This window comes from Pelmatolapia mariae, linkage group LG16_19, assembly GCF_036321145.2.
Source record: "Pelmatolapia mariae isolate MD_Pm_ZW linkage group LG16_19, Pm_UMD_F_2, whole genome shotgun sequence".
Classification (NCBI taxonomy): Eukaryota; Metazoa; Chordata; class Actinopteri; order Cichliformes; family Cichlidae; genus Pelmatolapia; species Pelmatolapia mariae.
The window spans coordinates 11,688,328-11,708,537 of record NC_086241.1 but is presented as its reverse complement, the minus strand read 5'-3'; the positions used below and the strand labels follow the sequence as shown (position 1 = coordinate 11,708,537).

Genomic DNA, 20,210 nt, shown 5'->3' with positions numbered 1-20,210 from the left:
AAAGGTGTTTTATTCCTAGGCTTTGCTGACAACTGTTTGTATTTATCATGGTTTGAGCTGAATCTTGATACTGCCTTGCACTGTTCATCTAATCTGAGTAATATTTGTGTTACTAGTCCCACACCAGTATCTATAAAATAAATCTCTGCACTTTTAGGAGAAAACTGTCTGCTGTTTATTTTCTGTTCCAGCACTTTCATAACTACATAGTCATGTCATCATCATGCCCTGTCATATTAAGTAATAACTTTTTAAAAAACTGGTAATTATCTTAGTGAACACTGGATGGCATTGTTGCTGTTCAGTAACCCTGCAATTTGCAGCAGTGTCTCATTTTTTCTCACTATGTCAGTGTAAAAGGATAAACTATGCACTGTCGTGTATTGTTATTTGATATACACGATTAAATTTAAATATTTCATGCATTAATGTCTTGGTTTCAAGATGTCTTTTTAATATTGGAAAGACTGATGTACAACACGCAAGATTAGATTAAGGAAAATACTTTTTCAGTCAGATAGAAGAAGCCATCAAACATGTCGCACCCTGTTCTCCTTCTAAATCTAAGGGAACAGTATAATACAAGTAAATTACACATCTTTTTACATTAAAAAGTTGTAAAAAAGATGTGTAATTTACTAAACAATTTTTAAAGGTCATTATTGTAACTTTTTAAGATTTTCTTGATCAAATTTTATTCTTCATTTACAGCTAGAGTTAAAATTATAATATACTTGTAGTGTTTAACTATATGTATATTATAGTTAAACACTACATAAACATATATATATATATATATATATATATATAGTTAAGCAGAAGACTATTTGACCAAGGCATGTCATCTTACCATGCGTTTGAAGTGAACTGCTATGTGTACACACAGTGTTCCCTACAGGAATGCGGGATTGTTATGTGGAAACTATCCTGGCATAGTAGACAAACCAGATTATCCAGGCTAGCTCTGACACACCTAGTCCACCTGTATTTTGTCCCGGATACCCGAGAACACGGGTCAATGACTCACTGAGGAACATCACTGGCACTGCAGACAAATAGAGGAGTTTCAGCTGTTCCAGTGAGGAAGGTCAGCAGTTAATTAATGAAATAATGCAGCACTTATTTTTGGCTTTGTCATGAGCAGGGATTGTTAGTTAATATTATACAGTTAACTTAAGTAAATGGGGGAAAGAAGATCATTACTTATCATCATGTGTGAGTCTGCTGGTTCTATTTTTCAGTCAACATATTCCCAGTAATACTTTGGTTCCTTTTCTGAAACCAGTTCCCTTTTGTGTAGTGTATTAGTCTGGTTAATAATGATGCATATGGGTGCCAAATATTCATCTGAACAATGAAACGGTTCCAAAAGACTTGATAACACTCAAAATGCAAAACATATAAAGAATTTAATGAATTTCCTCAAATGTAATTTTCGCTCTTATTTTTACACAAATGGCTTCGATGATTTCCTGCAGTTTTGTGATTATGGCAGAAATATTTTGATCGAGCCTCATTATTCAAAGTTTTATTTGAATACGTCTATGTGAAACTGCATAAATTAATTACTTTTTTTTTCACTGAAAATGATCTTACTTTGAAATGCAAATGAGACTAATTGTAAAACAACTTTTTTCCATCAGCATGTGGACCAAGACTGGAATGAATATCTAATGGCTCAATACCACTCTTAAAGTAAATTTTTGTTTGTGCTTAAAAGAAAAGGAAAGACATTTTAAAGTGCAGATAATGTATTAAAAACAAGCCACAAGTCATTATCAAGAGTTCGTGTAGCAGGACAAAAGAAAAAAAAAAAGAAAAGCGGTGACATATCAGTCTTGCTGATGTAGCAAAGTCAGCGGCCTCCCCTTGTTTGTGACCTCTGTCAGATGACAGTGAAGGTCTCCAGTAAGCAACAGTGTTGGTGAGTAGCACTCACTGAACTGTCTCTTCTAATAGCAGCCGCTTCACACCCTCTTGAATGAAATAGGTGCCTCCCATACCAATTCTGACCCATTCCCCCTAATTGGTTTCTATGCTCTGTTGAATCTGTCTTCACTGTTGCTCTGTTCAACAGCCAAAAGTTCAGTACCTTTCCCGTCACTTTAGTGGTACTGAAAGCCAGTGTTACTTACTTCCAACAGGTAAAATGAAGTAAAATCAGTTTTCCAATAAACTATGATTCAAATTATTCTATGTATTACAAGCAGCATCTCCATGGAGGGCAGCAGCAACAGCAAAGCTGTCGAATTGGGTTGCTCTTCTTATACCTGGCAGCTGCCTTAAACTTCTCATTAGATGCAACCACATAATCCTGCGTCATCTCTACATTGGTCTGGATGTGTTCAATAAAGACCCCCTGTTCCTCCACCAGCATGAAAATGTCCATGAAGAGGTCCCGAAGCTCCTTCATATTGTTCTCCAGGCTCAACAACTCCTGTTGGTGGAGAAGGATAGTGGGATTAATACTGCAGGTAAGAGAGACATTAGTCAGATGATGGGAGAAAGGACCAGAAGATTTAAGATGCAATGAAGAAGCAGGCTGAGGAAGAACATGACCTGAGCATGGGAAAATGCTCAACATTCTCATGACTTTTATATACTTAGTGATTAATGTCCTGTTTCACTAACACATCTCTTTGTATTCAACACTGGCTGTAAAGGTGTTTGTTAGGACAGAGAGGACTACTTCTTTCTATTCTCAAGGAGTCAATTTTATTCACCTGGTGTCCCAGGTCTACACGAATCTCTGATAAATGTCTAGAATAACAACCAGTACAAACTTTTTCTGCTCCTTTACCCGTTTGTGTCAGTTGATGTAGTGTATTTATAAAACATGCTAAAATGGCACTTTTTTATTACCTCCCTTAAAGAGGATATGTGATTGTTTAGGTTTGACTGTTTATTAGCAGGGCTAATCAAAAAGCGAATGAATTTGCATGAAAATTTCACCTGGGTTTGAGCCAGATTCAATGCTATTAGCTTTTACAGTTGATCCAGATCTAGATCCAAGAGCTTTTTAAAGGATTGTTTAGCATTGCTGAATATTGATATATTATCTCATATGCATTCTCAAACCGCTCTTGTTAATTTTTGTTATTAAAGATTCTCACATTCACAGTATGAACGGACTGGATATCTAACTATAGCAAGGAGCAAATTTCTATCAAATAAAAAGCACTGAATTAGTTTATTTGCCATGAATGGCTGGTTATTTTAGGTGCCCCCAAGAATCTATTGTTACCTTTGTGTTGGTCCAGTGAGTTGCTTGTGCTTCCCTTACCTTGTGTCGCTGTTCGATCTCAGATAATTGTGTCCGCGTGATTCTGACATCATTCAGCAAGTTCTCATTGAAGACCTCCCAATTTCCAGTGGCCACCATCTCATCCACCTCCTCCTCTGTTACAGGTTTTTCTAATACCTCCAGCTGCCGGATAATGAAGTGCTTACAGCGCTCTTGCTTGGTCAGCAGGCCTTCATTATACTCTCGCATTACCTGAAAATAATTACAGCCAAAAGAAGCAAGTGGCAGACAGTGTATGAAGAATGAGAGGCGTTTTAGTCCCATGTTTTTTATCATCAGTAGAAAACATAAACATGGTCTTTGGTGCACTGACAGTCTATATATATATATATATATATATATATATATATATATATATATATATATATATATATACATGTGTGTGTGTGTGAAACTTTAACTCTTTTCAAACTAATCTACCAAAGAAAGAAAGAAAGAAAGAAAGAAAGAAAGAAAGAAAGAAAAGAGCAAAAGAGTCAGATATCAAAAAGAAAAAAAAATAGAAAGATTGTACTCCAGACCTGCTGGAAACGGCGGAGTAGTGCTGCATGTTGGGAGCTTTGTATTCTCGTTAAAGCAGCAGTAGGTCCCTGCTGCTCCATAGTTTTTTGGACCTGTTTTGAAAGGTTGTCTAAACGACGGTGGAGGCTTTCGGCCCTGAGCTTTATGTCTCGTGTTATGCTGCTCTCTTTTTTCATCACACTAAAACGACGCATGGTTGCCACCATGGTCTTTTGCTGTTGAGTGAACTTAAGGACCTGTTTGTAGGTAAGATTTGGAAACACACGTTAATAACATAGTAAGTAATATCCTGCAAATATCATGTAATAAATAAATAAACAAATGCTAAATGCAAGTCTAGTTTAGTCATTTTTACCTCTGTTTCCAGCACTGCAACGTCATCTTGTATATGCTCAACCTCTGACAGAAAGTCCTGAATGACTGGCTCCTCCTCAAACACCACAGCTTGTGGCTTTATGACCCCAAGCGCCACAGAGTCATCATCATCATCCTCCACTGAGAAAGCATTGGTATTCTCAGTTGCAACTGCAGATAACTCTCGAGCCTTCTGCTGCAACTCCACCAATCTGTCTCTCATTATGAAAAAGGACTCTTCTCACAGTTATAAGTTATTACAGTATGTAAAGATCTTGCCAGTGCTGATGAGAAAATCCTGAACAGAATAAGTAAAAGAAAAATTATTCATTTTGACACACTGTAGTAAATAATAACAAAAAATACAGTACAAAAGTATGAAATACCGATAGTAAAGCTAGAATGTGTCAATCAGTTGAAAAAAGGGTGTCTATGACTATGTCCCTATTCCTTGTTTTCATCAAAACTACGCAATAACATTTTGTAGTTCTAATATGGATATTTTTTAGAGTTCATGTTTGGATTGTTTCTAAATTTTAAGAATGACACTAAATCAAGAGGTCTGAGTATTCTATCAATTATTCTAAAGGGAAACAGCTGAGACAATAGGGTCACGGGCAATGAGCTCTTTTTACTACTCTCAATACTAGATGATTTTAAAATATGAAATACAATAATATTTTATATTTTTTCATATTTAAAAAATATTTTCTTTTTAAGTTGTACTATAACAAATCCATAACTGGTGCTCTGAACATTCAATGAGTATCCACAGTGAAAGGCTAGACAGCACTAGGCCCTTATATGATCCAAGCCTACTGTCTGAAGACACTAAGACCACTCCATGAATACGTGGCAGCACAAAAAAGGTTGCTGTAAGATGGCTGTGCTGTCTTAGCTTTTGTTCTGTGTAAGCCTCAACCCAGCTCATCACTAAAAGTGAATATGGACATAGATTCAGGAGTGGATTGACCCTCACTCACCTCCGATATGATGACATCTAGCTGTATGCCAGGAGTGAACAAACCGATTAGCTTGCAGGATCTACTGCAAGGGCATTGGGGCGTCATTCAGATTGGAAAAGTGTGAGGCTTCTCAAAATGCATGGAATTCTACACCCAATGTCCAATGGCCTGAAGCTCTAAGTGCAATGGGAAGAGAGAAGGCAAGAATTAGTGAGGTTCAGAGCCACAATTCAAGCATCCACAGTTAACTCAGGAAGACAGTCCCCAAGATGAGCTACTCCAAGGATGGCTATGGCAACAAGGAACAGGAGGAGGAACTATCATGAACAACCAAGCCCCTGCATAGGATATGCTCTCAACATAGAAAGTGGCTGACATCAAGAAATTCTACTAGTGGCTAGAAAAGGCCAGCCTAAAGGACAACTAAGACACTCTAATCATGGCAGCATAAGAACAAGCCCTAAGCACCAGATCCATAGAGGCAGGAGTCTACCACAGATGACAAAACCCGAGTTGAAGACTATGCAACTGTCCAACACATATTAGCAGGATGTAAGATGCAAGTTGGGACAGTGTACACTGAGAAGGACAATCAAGTGGTTGAGACAGTGTTTAGCAACATCTGTGCAACATATGGACTAGAAGTCCCCATGGGAGACAGCACCAAAGGTGGTTGAGAACAACAGGGCTAAGATCCTGTGGGACTTGAAGTTCCAGACAAACAGCTGCTGACCAACCAACTAGACGTAGTGGTGGTTTAATCGATCCAGCAATCCCAGCGGATAACATCAGAAAGAAGATGAAGAACAAGAAAACAGAGAAGTACCAGGGACTTGGTAAAAGCAATGGTAAAAGGAGCATTAGGAGCTGTAACCCTAAAACAGGAAGACTGGCACTAGAAGAGTCCAGGTCTCTGTCCAGAAGAGGGAAAAACAGCTATGATACCCTTAGATTCCTATGACAGAGCATATATATATGTATATATATATATATATATATATATATATATATATATATCTATATATATAATATATATAGATATGACTGGCTACATATTATGTAAAGCCTCAAGGTTTCATACAAAGGCTGTCACTAACCACCTAGATCCCTCCCTTAGTTTATTTACAAAATACTTGTTGGTCAAGCTTGTAATCTTGCAGTTGACTCTGTATGTATGTAATAACTTTATTTGTTCTGATGAGCATAAATGATGAGTCATATTGGGATTCTGCTTAGTACAGAGCATTTAAAACAAGAAAGAAAAACAGGGAGAAAGTTTATCTGTGGAATCAGTCAAACAGACTTGAGCTCATTTTCCCATGGGAACTGACTTGTTTGTGTTTAACTCTACACACAACAAAAACAGAAGACGGAGAAGGTTGTCGCCAGGTTGTCGCATTCTAAATAATTCAGAGAACTGATAACGTCACTTGGATAAACATCTGATTATTTAGTTGGAAGTTTATTAAAACGATATCTCAAGAAACATTGCTAAAGGAAGCATTTAACTTTAAGTTTTTTTGGTTTCCTGTATATATATTGAAGTCATGAGATACTGACTTAGATTTTCTACATGCTTTTGACCAATGAAGTGCACTCAACTGCACATTTCTGTCCATTAAAATGGTCATACCAACATTTTTAAAATGCTTTAGCCAACACAGGGATTTGAGTTTTAGAGGCAGTAAAATAATCTTTTGCAAGCACATGATTGTATGGGGGGGGGGGAAATGGAGCGTTTCAAATCACAGAGTATCCCACTTCTGGACAGATTTCAAACAGGAAAGATCCTATGTGTGTGTGAGTGTGAGGGTGCATTGTAACTTATAAAAACTTCACAGGAGTTCAAAGAATGTACAAGTATAGTTTGAGGTGAACTCTTTCCCTCTCTCTTTTTCTTTCTTGCTCTCCCTACCTGCTCCGCATGGAAGAGCCGATTAAAAAAAATTGCTCAAAGGATTTGAGAGCACATTCTCCTGTGTTTAGCCTAAAAACCTGGAACAGAATAGAGCTTAATTCAAGGAGTTCAGTCTTACTCTGTGAAAACATTTTTGGTCTGTGAAAGAAGCAAATATTTTCCTTCCACCCATCCATCTCCTCCCTCTCCTGTGTTTCTGATGACATTCTCCCATTTCAATGCAGGTAGAGAAGGAGGAGCTCTCAATTGTTGTAGCCTATTTTTCCTAGGTCAGACAATTGTATGTTGTAAGCTGGTCTTGAAAGAATTCATTTAAAATGTAACAGATAAAGTAGTTGGTCCAACTTTTTCTCTTTCTTTAGCTGGAGTTGTGCTTGCTATTAATAAATAAAAACACTGAACATACACAGACATTCAGCTTCTTTTTCTCTTAGTCTCGTTTTCTTGCCCTTAAAATACAAATCATACTATGTTTCTAGAAACAAAGTTCTGAGGCTATAACAATCGTTTGATCTGAAATATGTATTTTACCTTAACGTTGTTAGTTTTCCATCATAGGCTGCCTGGTAGGATTACCATTCACACCAGGAATGTAGTCCAAGACAAACAGTCTTTGATGATATCAGATCACCTTTAGATCTCCTTACATTTACCGGATGGTCATCAGAACGACACTGCAACAGTTATGCCACTAGCTCTTTATCAAGACAGTTACACTCGCAAACCTTCACAGGAAAGTTTTGAGGAAGTGTGGTTGAGTTGGCTTCAAGGACCTCCCCTTCTTTAGAGAAAGTCCTGGGTAAAGCCAATAGGAACGCAGACTGGAGGCTTTTTTGCTTACATACAGAAACAAGTGAAGAGGGAGAGACAGGATGGTGAGTACAGAGAACACACAAACCCTACCCTCAGGCTTACTCCTGGGCAGGAAAATAGAGCAGAGCAAACAGAAGTGTATTGTGTACACTGCTAAAACCAAACAAAGGGGACTGTGGTTAGGGTGTCAGCTAGGGCGTTGAGCTTTTGATTTGCTAAGTTAATTTCTTTGTGAAGTGTCCAGATTCCTGGGGTAAGCCCTCATGGTCTTTGGGTATTAGGCCAACAGACCCAGCTGAGTACTTTTGACAGATTTCTACTGACAAGCTCCCTGAAACCTAGGAGCCTTTTCAACACAAGAAGGGACACAGTCACTTTGTGCTATGCAGCATAACACGCTGTGCAAAGCTGTTTGATCTGCGCTGTCAGAGAAAGAGAGGGGAGAGAAGTTTTGAGGATGAGAGAAGACTTCAGTGGGGACAAGAGTTCACTCTTTTTGAGATGAAACTTTGGATGCTGGTTGCATAATTACTGTCTTTTTTCAAGAACTGTGGCAACTATTTTTCAGAATTCAGATTGGTAGTCAAGCAATGATGGGGAAACTATATATGTGCGAGAAGGAACAGAAATAATGAGATATACTGACTCACCATATATTCCTGTTTTGTTTTGTTTATTTACTTCATCCGAGAGAGCTTTAAAATGTTGCCAAAGAACAAAAGAGACTAAAATACTAAAAAGGCAGAGGACTTATAATACAGTACTGTGTACTACAGTACTCATTGTTTTTCTTTTTTGTTTATTAGGAAAGAGCACTTGGATATTACAAACAGACCTCTTCCATAATGTTTCCTACTTTTGTGATACAAAAACAAATACATAAAAGAGGAAGAGCAAGTACCAAAACTAGACTAATAAGCTCCACTTGATTTCTTCGTATTTTACTTCCAAAACACGTATGTTGCTTGTAATTCGTCTGGTAAGTGGTCTTGAGCAATAGTTCTCCAGCCTTTCTGAAGGTTTTTCAAAGGTTTTCTTTGGACAGTGGCTGCTTATTTTTAGCCCAGTCCTTATATCTGACCATTTTCAGTGGAGTAATTTTTTGTTTGTTTGTGAAGTCATTTAACACTGACCTAGGAATCATATACATGACACACAACTTAGGTTCTGGTAAAATGGGTTCTTGGCTATCTTTTACCAAAGATAACACAGTTTGACCATCATAATATTGCATTTTTGCACCAACAAAGTGATTCCAAAAGAGACAATAGCCAAAAACTTGATATATAACTTGGTATGGTGTGAAGTGTGTTCTTACAAAACTGATGAAACTGGGCAAATGGAAGACAAAAGTAGAAATGGCAGGCCTAAAGAATCTATTTAAAGTGGATGAACAGTATTTGAAAGGCATGTCCTCAAGAAATAGAAAAAAAAAATCAGCAGAGACCAATAAAGGATCTGAAAGACACATCTGGCCCTTCAGTTGAAGCCCCATCAGAAATGGTCTCTGTGGAAGGGTAGCTGTCAAGAACTTATTCTTAAGGAAGGAAAACATGGAGAAAGGCTGAGGTATGCCAAGTAACACAAGAACTGGTCTGAAGAGGTTTGATGGAGTGATGATGCAAATTTGAAAAATTGCATTAATTATTACTATGCACAGAGGATGTCAGGAGAGAGGTACAACAGTGAGTGTCTAAAGCCACCTATAAAACACAGTGGAGGCTCTGTCGTGGTTTAGGCTGCATTGATGAGATGTTGGAGATTTTGCCAAAACTGTTAAAACGATGAGCACAGAAAAGGACAATCAGATTTTGAGCCACCGTGCAAGACCATCTGGAGAGCAGCTGATTACCAACAGCTTCATTCTTCAGCATGATAATGATCCCAAACAAAATCCCAATGCAGTAAAAATATAGACAGATAGAAAAATGCAGTGGAACACTATCAGTCATGGATTGGCCTCCCCAGAGCCTGGACATCAACGTTTTCATAGCAAAATTTTGAAATGAGGGATGATTCAAAGCTTTTACGCAGTTCTATACTTCACTAGAGCGACTGAGCTTTTCCATAGACAGCAAGCAAGCAAGCAAGCAAGCAAGCAAGAAAGAAAGAAAGAAAGAAAGAAAGAAAGAAAGAAAGAAAAAGAACATTAACCACATGATGACTACAAAAATGCTGTTATTAAAGTTTTATCACTTGTACCAGATGCTACACCATGTGTGTAATAACTCTCTGTGTTGCTATGGTGTGTCAACTGTGAGTCATCTATTCCTAATGGCGAGATTTTATGACAACAACACAAAACAAGATTTCTGAGTATTAGAACTCACCTTCATCAGCACCACAGAGAACATGTTGCTGTATAAATCTGTTTCCTGTTCTTTTTTCCTGATTATTTTCTCTTAAATATCTTCTTCCATCACTGATTTTGTTAGGGTTGATTCAGATTTGTGCTTGCTATTGTTCTCACACACACATTCAAACCACATCTCATTAATTAATCCATACCTTTGGGCAAAACAGATCTCATCTCAACCCTTAATTATGGCAGCTCTGTGTAAAATTCTAGAACCAAAACACTGGAAGAGAAATCCCAACTAAATCTGAGGAATACTTGTTTGCCAAGATCATTGGACTCACAATTATGCCTTATCACTGTCTAGGGAAATGGATGGAATCAACATAAGTTTTTATCCATCAGCACATAATTAGAAATGATCCAGTCCTTAGCAGGTCTTAAAATTAGGTACATGCACCCTCTGTTGAACAACAACAATGACATTTTACACAGTGTCATTATTTATTTTACAAAAAAGTAAAGCTATGTGTGAAAACCCAAGTAGACCCATTCAACATTTTGCAAAACTACAATGATCAGCAATACGTTGAAGTAACTGTTGTTTCTATAACTTTATCAGTTTTTCACATCTGTTCACACCTGTGTCCAGATCAGTAGGCATATAGGCATGTACCAATCAAGTTTGAATGGGCCAATAGGTGGAGGCCCTACACCAGGAAAACAAGAGCCAGACAAACAACAGTGCCATCTATCCTTGCATATAACAACATCCATTCTTTACAATGCTGCTGCAGTTCACTGAGACTCGTGGTCATTCATTTATGCATAGCTCTCTTAAGGTTTTACCATGGCATTGCAGTTGGGTTGGTTTAGGGTTAGCACTTTGACTGGATCACTGAAAGCCTTTGATTCAGTCTAATGTAGACTTTTTGGTGTGTGGTGTGGGATCATTGTACTGTTTAGCTTATAGACAGACGGCCTCAATTTCAGTCCATAATCCTTCAGTATAAAGATGAGTTTGTCAATTCAATGGCTGCAAGGTCCCGGGGCTGCAAAACACAGCCAAATCATTGTTAATCTACCACCGTGCTTGATGGTTAGTATTGGGTTTTTGTGCTGATGTGCTGTTTTTGTTCCAGATATCTTGTGTTTTCTTTATCTTGACGTTTGTTTTGAGGTTTTTTCAATACTTTTTAAGTCCTTTTCTAACTGTACAGTTAAAAATTTAAATTGCTAACTGAGGCCTGCAGTCTGACATTTCACTCTCTCTCACTTTTTTGTTTTTTGAGTATATAAAAATATAATAGTGTCCAAGTTCAACATAATTTGTATATTAAGAAACTAATTGTCAAGTATTTAATTAGATAGATAAACTCTTTATTGATCCTACAAGGGAAATTTTTATGTTACAGAAGCATGATAAGCAGTAAAAAAATAGTACACTCTACAATAAACAACAAATAAACAACAGAGTTAAAATAAAAGTGCCACCGTCGCCTGGTAATGGCCTCCTCATACTATGTGATAGTGGGGGAATGTATATATTTATAACTGTAGCAAAAAACAGAAAAGTAAAAATGAAATTAGTTAAAAACAGTAAAAGTAAGACACTGTGTAAGGCAGTAAGTGCAAGTTGCATTAATAAATCGTATGTACACTAAAAATCTAAGAAAAACAGCTGCATGAAGATATAATGCAAATACATCTTTGGGATCTCATACCAGAAAATGAAGAGTTATTATACAGTTTAATGGTGAAAAGTAAGAATGAATTCCTAAAACATTCTAAATCAATTTGGTGTTAACGTTTGCTCAAATGAGTGGATACTTTGAATGGGTCACTTTCTTGGGTCAAGAAATTACTGCTCAGCTTTCACGAAGTACTCAAGAGTCTTCCAGCTCATTGTTTGGATTTATGGGTTTTCAATACCATTGCACAACTCACGTTTGATACAATTTTTAGCAGTTTATGAGCAATTTGGTGAAAACTTCACTAGAAGCACATTTATTGAGCTCCTAATGAGTACTAATGTAATTAAAGTTACAGCTCTGTTGTTACTTTTTAGTTATCTGCATGGCCGGTGAACAGAAAGAAAAAAACGACACATCAAAGACACACAAATCTGTTTTTCTTCCTGCTGAATTTCACTACAATCTGCTGAATACAGTTAGTGTAAAAATGGTGTAGCAGTCTAAAGTGGAGATATAGTTATTATTTTTAATTGTTCAGGACAGAAGCACTATGGTAAAACAAACTGTGTCCAGGACAGAAACAACCACATTATACTGCTAACGGAATTTAGCATGCTAACACAAAGCTAGCCAAGAACCCAGAGTGAGGATACAGCCGAGTGACTGCTGACTTTATCACAGAAAGCCAGACCCCGAACTTCAACAGGTAACAGGTAAAGGCTGCTAAAGTGGAATCACAGTGCCCTTAAGTCTCTTTGTGCTGGTTTTCACCTTTGCTTTGTGTTACTGGTTTTGTGTTCTTACGTAAATACTAAAAGAAAGATCATATTATCATTAGGATAGGGATTGGTGTTAGTGTGTGGGACTGTAGTCTAATGTTTATATTATTAACTGGTGATTATGGCACAATGCATTTCAGATAATTTTACTGTGAGAAAGCTCTGCAGCAAATAGTTTAACAAATTACTTTCTCCTAAGAGTAATTAAGTAACGTACTGCATTACTTTTAAGAAAAGAAATGTATAATATATAGCTTTTTTTGAATAACGACTCCAAAACTTTTAAAATGTACGATATATGTGCATACTTCTCTTTATTTTATTTCAAAAAGGCAATGAAGTTGCCTACTGGCTACTACCAGTAGGCAACGATAGGTGGTGGTCAGAGGGCCCGGTGGCGCCAGTGTCCGGCAGCCTCGCCTCTGTCAGTGCGCCCCAGGGTGGATGTGGCTACAATGTAGCTTGCCATCACCAGTGTGTGAATGTGTGTGTGAATGGGTGGATGACTGGATGTGTAAAGCGCTTTGGGGTCCTTAGGGACTAGTAAAGCGCCATACAAATACAGGCCATTTACCATTTACTTTAAAAAATGATACAAAAATGTTGGCCTAAAAAGGAAGATAACAGTTGTTAAAAAATGTGTAAATATGCTTCTGTAAAAAAGGTTGCAGAACAGAAGATTCAAAAGAGAAGGAGCTGAACAGATTGACTGGTTGTAGAGTATTAATACCAGACAGCATACAATCCGTTAACATAAACAGGAGTTTAAGAAAAATAGTGTAAAAGAAGTTATCTGGAAAACATTGAAATGCAATATGTCCTTGAAGCTTTATCTTAAATACTCTCAATATGAAAAAGCATGTCAGGTTGCAATGTCACTGTATCAAGCAGAGCTCCCCTCACAATATAGTGGTATGAGAGCTCTCTGGGTATTTCTGTAATTGAAGGAATGTCACAAGAAGTGCTTTGATATTCTTCACTCTCAGGTCCACAGAGCTAGGAAGAGGAGAAGGAAAGACAAAAACTCCCAAACAGCCTCTCGGTCACAGTCTTGACCAGTGTTGTGTCTCTAAGGAAAGCATGAAGGAAGGATGACAAGGAACTGGTATGGCTTTCGAGGGAAATACACTGATATAGCGATACTGTTAATTTCTTGTTAACTTAATAATATGTCCCATATGTGTGAAGTTAAGTATTATCATAAGAGAAAACCAAAATAGACAATCAAAAATAAATAAACTCCTGGCCTTGGTGTGAGTGAGAAGCACTTAAACAAACCAGTTTTATCAACAGATCCCAAAAGTTCTCCACTGACAGGGAGGACAGTAATATTAAAACACCTTGTATTGCAAAGACAATATTTAAGTCAGTGAGTTAAAATGGTAAACTTGTATCATCAAATGCACATTTTAGTCACTTCATGACTTTGCTTTGCAAGCATAACTGCAATTGGTCCATGGTGTAAACTTAAATTACCAGCAGCCACAAAGGTACCTCCATCACATTGTATGAGAATTACATGACAGGGCAATATCCGACTTTTAATAAAAGACCTGTATCACTCTGATATATGGGTTATAGACGCACAGAAAGAAGGAAAGAGAAGGGTGAGATAAATGAGTGAGTTGAGAGAGAGAGATGGTCAGAGGGGCAAGGATAATGAGGTCAAAATCATTGTCATTAAGCCAATCGGAAAGATTGATACTGGGGTCGGCGGCTTTCCCTTCTAAAATGAGGCAATCAGTGATCTGGATATTAAATGTTCCCTGTGGGAACTGTGCGGTATTGTGCCTTCGGTCGTTTGGGGTTTTAATTCACAGCTGAGCAGCTTAAACTTTAATTGCTAACTGTGCTAAAATTCTCTTTGCTACACAAGCATTACCAGTTTTTTAGTGTTCACTTGTTTTATTTTCAGTATAGCTACTTAATCTCAGTGGATCAACCATATACAGAGGATACAGAGAACAATAAAAAGGACAGCTTTATCTTGTAATTGCCTGTTGACTTCATTAAAATGAACAAGAGCTTGTGTAAGTTTGATAGATGACAGAACAATACTGTACAGATGTGTGTAAAGATAAACATGATGTGACTGCATAGTACAGGGTACTGGGCCACAATGTCTAAAGATTGTCTTTGTTTCTGGTAGAGGAGCTATAAATTTAAATTCCAAGAGATGCTGCTACTCATTTTTTTTTAAAAAGAAGAACAAACTGAACAAAAACATGAACTGTCTTCAATTGCTTCATCTAATTAACTGTATCACCCTTAAATCGGCACCTACTTTGGTTAAATGGCTGAAAGCAGTCAGCTTCAGTCCACTCATGAGTGCCTGGACATTTTATGTCAGTGTAGCTTTGGACTCTCCCCCTCTGCTTAAGTTAGCACTTCAAACATGGGTCATTTCACCCCCTAGTGTCATGAAGCAGTAATATCATTCTCTGCTCTGTGTAGAAAAGGGCAGACTGTTAAAAGCACTGCATGAAGTTAGACCAGAAGGACACATAACCTAGTTGTGCTTTCATTCTCTATACTTTATTCTTTCAATGAAAACTATTATCTCTGGTGTTGTTTCTGGTGTTATATTCTATTAATACTTCTTACTGTCTAAATCAAGAGCCAAGAAATACTTTACGTGATAGTATAGCAAAGTCCATAATAATTTTATGTAACTGTATTTTGTTTTTATTCTTATTAAGGCTTCAATAAGAACATGTAAAAATGTAAAAAACAGCAAGAAAAACAGCTATTAGTAAATCTTTTGCTAGTGTTTTATACTATAGTTTTATAAAAAGTCATCAAAAATAACAATGTCTCAGTATTTTTATTTTGGAATATACACCATAATCATGATGTGTTCTTTGTCTTTTAGTGAGCTTGTTAATTCAGTTAATGATTGGATTTTGGTCAAGATGCTCTTAAGTTTTCTTTTGTTAATTAGAAACCATCTAAAAAGAAAAGAGAATGCTTTTTCGCAGTCTCATAATCCATACACTGTTGTTATTAACAGTGTAAAAGGACTCTATGAAGCATTAGTAAATATCTATTAATAAATGATTTATTTCAGCTTTGAAATCTTTTAGAAATGGTGCATTATTTGGAAGGTTTATGTGTAATGGATGGATCTAATATAAAGATTTAAAAAATAAATAAATAAAAGACTATACGCACAGCAACACCAGAACAGGAATAGTTGCTAGGTCCAAATCAAGTAACTGACAAATAAAAAACAAAAAACAAATCAACAGCTTGCACCTTACAGGGCTCCAGTTTACCTTTTTCTTTCACCATAAACCCTGCACCTCTTCATGAATAAAAAAAAGTATCTTCAATTAATTTACAATGTCATGCAATGTTGCAAAGATCACAGAAAAACCATGTCAACATTTTATAACAATTACTGTAGTGGAGTCAGCGAGTTCTGAAGGACATCAATATGTCAGTACACTATTATGTAATTTATCCAGGATGGACTGGTGAGATTTGTGTCCACCTGATGAGATGAGCAAACATATTTAATCAGGACAAACAGAAGGTGGAGGTTAGTTTAGTGTGTGTGTGTGTGTGTGTGTGTGTGTGTGTGTGTGTGTGTGCCTGGGTCCCTGTATTACTCTGCCTCTCCATACTTTCCCCAACGGGGATTTAAACAAAAATAAAGCAAACAGCAGAAATGGAAAAAAAAAAAGCACATTTCTGTAAATAAGGGTATGGTCCACGAGGATATGGTAAAGCTAAACCGTAAACTAAAGCTTAAATAAACAGCTAAGATCTCTGAACACATGTGTTTTATGCTGTGGTTTTCAAATCCGTGACCTTTAATCATTTCTAACGTGGTTAAATTCTTTAACCTTCCCCTTAACTTGAACTTCCCCTAGATGGAGTTGTTGACAAAACAAACTACCCTCCCCACTCCTACCAAATATACAAATGAGTCATACAATTTCATCACTTATGAGAAATGCCAGATTTGAGATTGACTTTTGTTGGCTGACATCTCAAGGGAACAATAAACTTCATTTTGGTGGTTAAAGTGGAAATGTTCTTCAGGTTTGCGTTATGACAATGATGGTGGCTTTGACAAGTGGCTGACCAGAAGAAGTGAGAGGTGGATATTGTGGTACAGGCTCAGCTACAGACCACATGCCCCTGTCTGTGTATGCGTGCACACACATACACAGACACGTGTGAGCACACACAGAGCTATATAAACATGCACATACATATCCACAGGCTTGTCTCCCGGCTGCAGGACACCCCTAATCGAGATGGAAGAGTGCTGTGGCAGATCGAAATGCCTGCAGATGACAAGGTGGGAATGGATTGGCTCCTGTGCCCTTGTCATGTTGCTCCATCTGCACCAAACAGAGAGGAAGACAGATGGATTCCAAGGCTGAAATCTGGGTGGCACAGGGAGACAGGTACAGGAAGACAGACAATGATTAATGAAAAATATATTAGGTAACAAAATAAACGCTGCTTTTGGTGAAGAAATGCATAATTCATAAATCCATTTGTTTAGTGAAAGTATATGTAGTAACAGCTTTTGTTTTCTTGAGCTGTCTTTGAAGTCAATTTTGAAAAAACAAAAGGTAAGGACTAAAATGTTCCTGTTGACACTCTAGTAGAGTCCTTTAACACAGTCAGTTTATGGGAAATTTCATATCTTATAGCACAACCCTTCAAGGATCCAATTCAGTCAGGACCAGTGAAAGTTAAATTTCAGGTGAATGTAACTATATATTTAGGCAAAACATTTATTGTTATATTGTCCTAATTCTAATTCTCTTTTGTGCTCTCTGAGTTTCTTTTAGAGTATGTAAGTCTGAAAGTAAGACATTCTGGCTGAAGACACAAGATGATGGTCCTCAAACACAACAAGACATAAAAACACCACATCTGGTGGTTTGATGAATGAAGTAAAACTTGTAGGTTTTTCACTCAAATCTAAAAAGGCTAAAAGCACAGTTTCCCATATTTTTCAAAGCTTTCTTTGAAAAGTGGCATTCATTTACCATGAGGTTTTGGGTTAATAAAGAAAGCTTTACCTTTACAAGTGATAAAGTTTTAAGGTCCAGGAGCAACTTGTTAGTAAGATGTACATGTAGTTTAACTGGCTTTGGTCATTTATTGGACATATGACTTTCCCTTCTTTATACGTTTTTATTGCTCTTCCAGTTTTTTTCTTTGTTCAAGTTCTTTCTGTTAAAATACTGGCCCTAACATTCCTGCCAGTGGAACAAAAAGAAGCTCTGTTAACTGTGAACGTATCACTGCAAAGGCCACTCCAATCTGCCACCTAAGTGCTGCACGTGCTTGAAGGCATACTTACCGTAGAGGGTTTATTCTGTATCTTCCTGGGCAGACTGCTCTAGTGAAGCCTTTCTATCCCTGGCAGTCTTTTACAGGTCACTGATCTCCTATTACAGCTTAGACATCTGAACCATGTTTCCTAACAATCCTTTTCCTTATTTAGCTGTGCTCAAGCAGCAGATAAGATATTCCCCTAAGGGGAAAATACAGCACTTAATATTAGAAGAAATCATTCATAGTCACAAGGTGGCTTTTAGCTTAAACAATACATGAAAAAAAAATCTGGTATGCTGAAAGATGATAAAATCCAGTTCTCATATTTAGGAATTTTCTTATGCAAGTCATGCAGTGATTGAGCTTAAAGGATGAAAAATGTTTATCTCGAAAATTAAATCAATTTAACAGCTTACAAAAGTTTGGGGACTATCCGGGAGTCACTCACTCAGTCTTGGTAGTCTAATTGTCACAGGTACCCAATTCAAGAGCATTAGTTTGAATGTTTTAATTATTTCAAGGATTTCATGGAAAACCCAACCCTTACTGGAAAATATATTGGACTGGTATGTGTTTTTTTCTAAGGTGATGTGGTGGCAAATGCAGAGAGGCAGGTTAATGTTGTTTCCCTCCCTTGGGGGATTAATCACCTGGTCTCATAACTACCTGCCAACATAATCATCCAACAGAGATAGGGAGACTCTGCCAACAGTAAACCTGGAGACAGCAGGGAAAGACAGAGGGAACTGGGAGGGAAAACAAATAAGCCTATGCATTTTGCTTTACTCGGACTGCATATTTTGTAATGCAATGCCAATAAAAAGACATACTGGGGATACCGCGTCGTTATGCTTTCACTTTCTTAAATTAGATCAAAATGTCTTGAAATGTGTGTTTTGATTTTACTACATGACTGTCCAAAATATTCTGAAGGGAATTGTCATTTATAGGCCCTTATATTTTGGATCTCTCTTGTTAGCTGTCACTGAAACAGACAAGTTGGCCTGCTCAGTAATATACACAGTGGATGGATGTCAGAGAAAAATGAATGAATGCAAAACAGAGTAAAAAGCTTTCTGAAAATGCCATGTCAAATTGAGATCGAATCAAGCCTATTTATTTTTGTTAGCCCAGCATCTCTCATTGACATCTGTTGATGAGGCTTTGTCTTGGATGATGTCCTTCATTTCACCTCCCAAGGTCTCTACCACTACTCCTTCCTCTCCTCCCTCTACTACTCCTTTCCCTGCATTGAGACTATAAATTGCTGAATATAAAGCCTTGTTTCCAGTCCGTTAGACCCGCCAGCCAATGCCAAGGGCCTTCACATCCCCTTCTGCACCTCCAAAGGCACTTATGTGGAAAAATCTCTCTCTCTCTCTCTCCGTTTACCCTTGTCTGCAATATGTGCATGCATCATTCAAGCACCAACCAACACAACCGCTAGCACCACCTTCCCACCACAAGGCCAAGTTGTAGCTTTGCTATTTATTGCAAGGGAACACATGGTTGGAAACCCAGATAAAAATAAATAGCTTCTCCAAAAAACAATATATATCTTTTGTGACAATTTCACCTCTAATGGCCCAATGTAGAGTTTTTTTTTTTTTTTTTTTACAATTTAATAAAAAAATTAGATTTGCTGATATTTCCTAATGAAACCTGATTGTTTCTGATAACGGTAAAAAAAACCCTTGTAACTCTTGCACCTTGAAAGCCTCACTGGATGTCAGAGGTGAACATCATTAAAGCTTATCAGAATCATTATACTCTTTTGCAAACTGTTTGGTAGAGTTTTTAAATCGATGATAGTTTCTACAGTTCTTTGGTACATTGCTTGTCGAAGGTGTGATCATAACGTTCTGGTACTTTAGTCTTTAAAGTCATTTATCATATGTGATTTGACGTCTGTCAATATTTCCTCTTTTAGTTTGGTCTTTTTTATACTGTTACCCTACTTTTATTTCTGTGTTTGCTATTTTGCCTCATTCTTAGTATCACTCATGATTTGTCTGTCTCTTTCCTATTAGTTTCCTTAGTATATACATCTCCTGCTTTTCGCACCTACCTTAACAGTTTGTCTTAATTTGACACAGTTTTCATGTTTTTTAGCTATATGGTTATATTTTCATTTCCAGTTTTTCTTGTTCTTTAATTTCTCCTTGCGCCTTGCCTACAAAGCTTGGCTTCTCTAACTGCCTTTCTGTGATTGACCACCGTCTGGATTGAAGAGATTAAAGACTGAATTTTGGATTTTAAGC

At 37.3% G+C, this 20,210-nt stretch overlaps 1 protein-coding gene across 2 annotated transcripts; it reads right to left on the bottom strand.

Annotated features, from left to right (window-relative positions):
• Nucleotides 1-1,390: 1,390 nt before the first annotated feature.
• Nucleotides 1,391-7,798, bottom strand: stx19 (syntaxin 19). 2 transcript variants are annotated; one of them, XM_063498600.1, is made up of 6 exons: nucleotides 7,595-7,798; nucleotides 5,164-5,321; nucleotides 4,182-4,478; nucleotides 3,826-4,062; nucleotides 3,284-3,496; nucleotides 1,391-2,437 (listed from the first exon to the last, which is right to left on the bottom strand). In XM_063498600.1, the coding sequence occupies exons 3-6, from the start codon at nucleotides 4,401-4,403 to the stop codon at nucleotides 2,201-2,203; spliced, it is 909 nt and encodes a 302-aa protein (XP_063354670.1). In that variant the 5' UTR covers nucleotides 4,404-4,478; nucleotides 5,164-5,321; nucleotides 7,595-7,798; the 3' UTR covers nucleotides 1,391-2,200. The 2 variants fall into 2 exon arrangements, with proteins under 2 accessions (XP_063354670.1, XP_063354671.1); XM_063498601.1 differs by lacking the exon at nucleotides 5,164-5,321.
• Nucleotides 7,799-20,210: the final 12,412 nt, after the last annotated feature.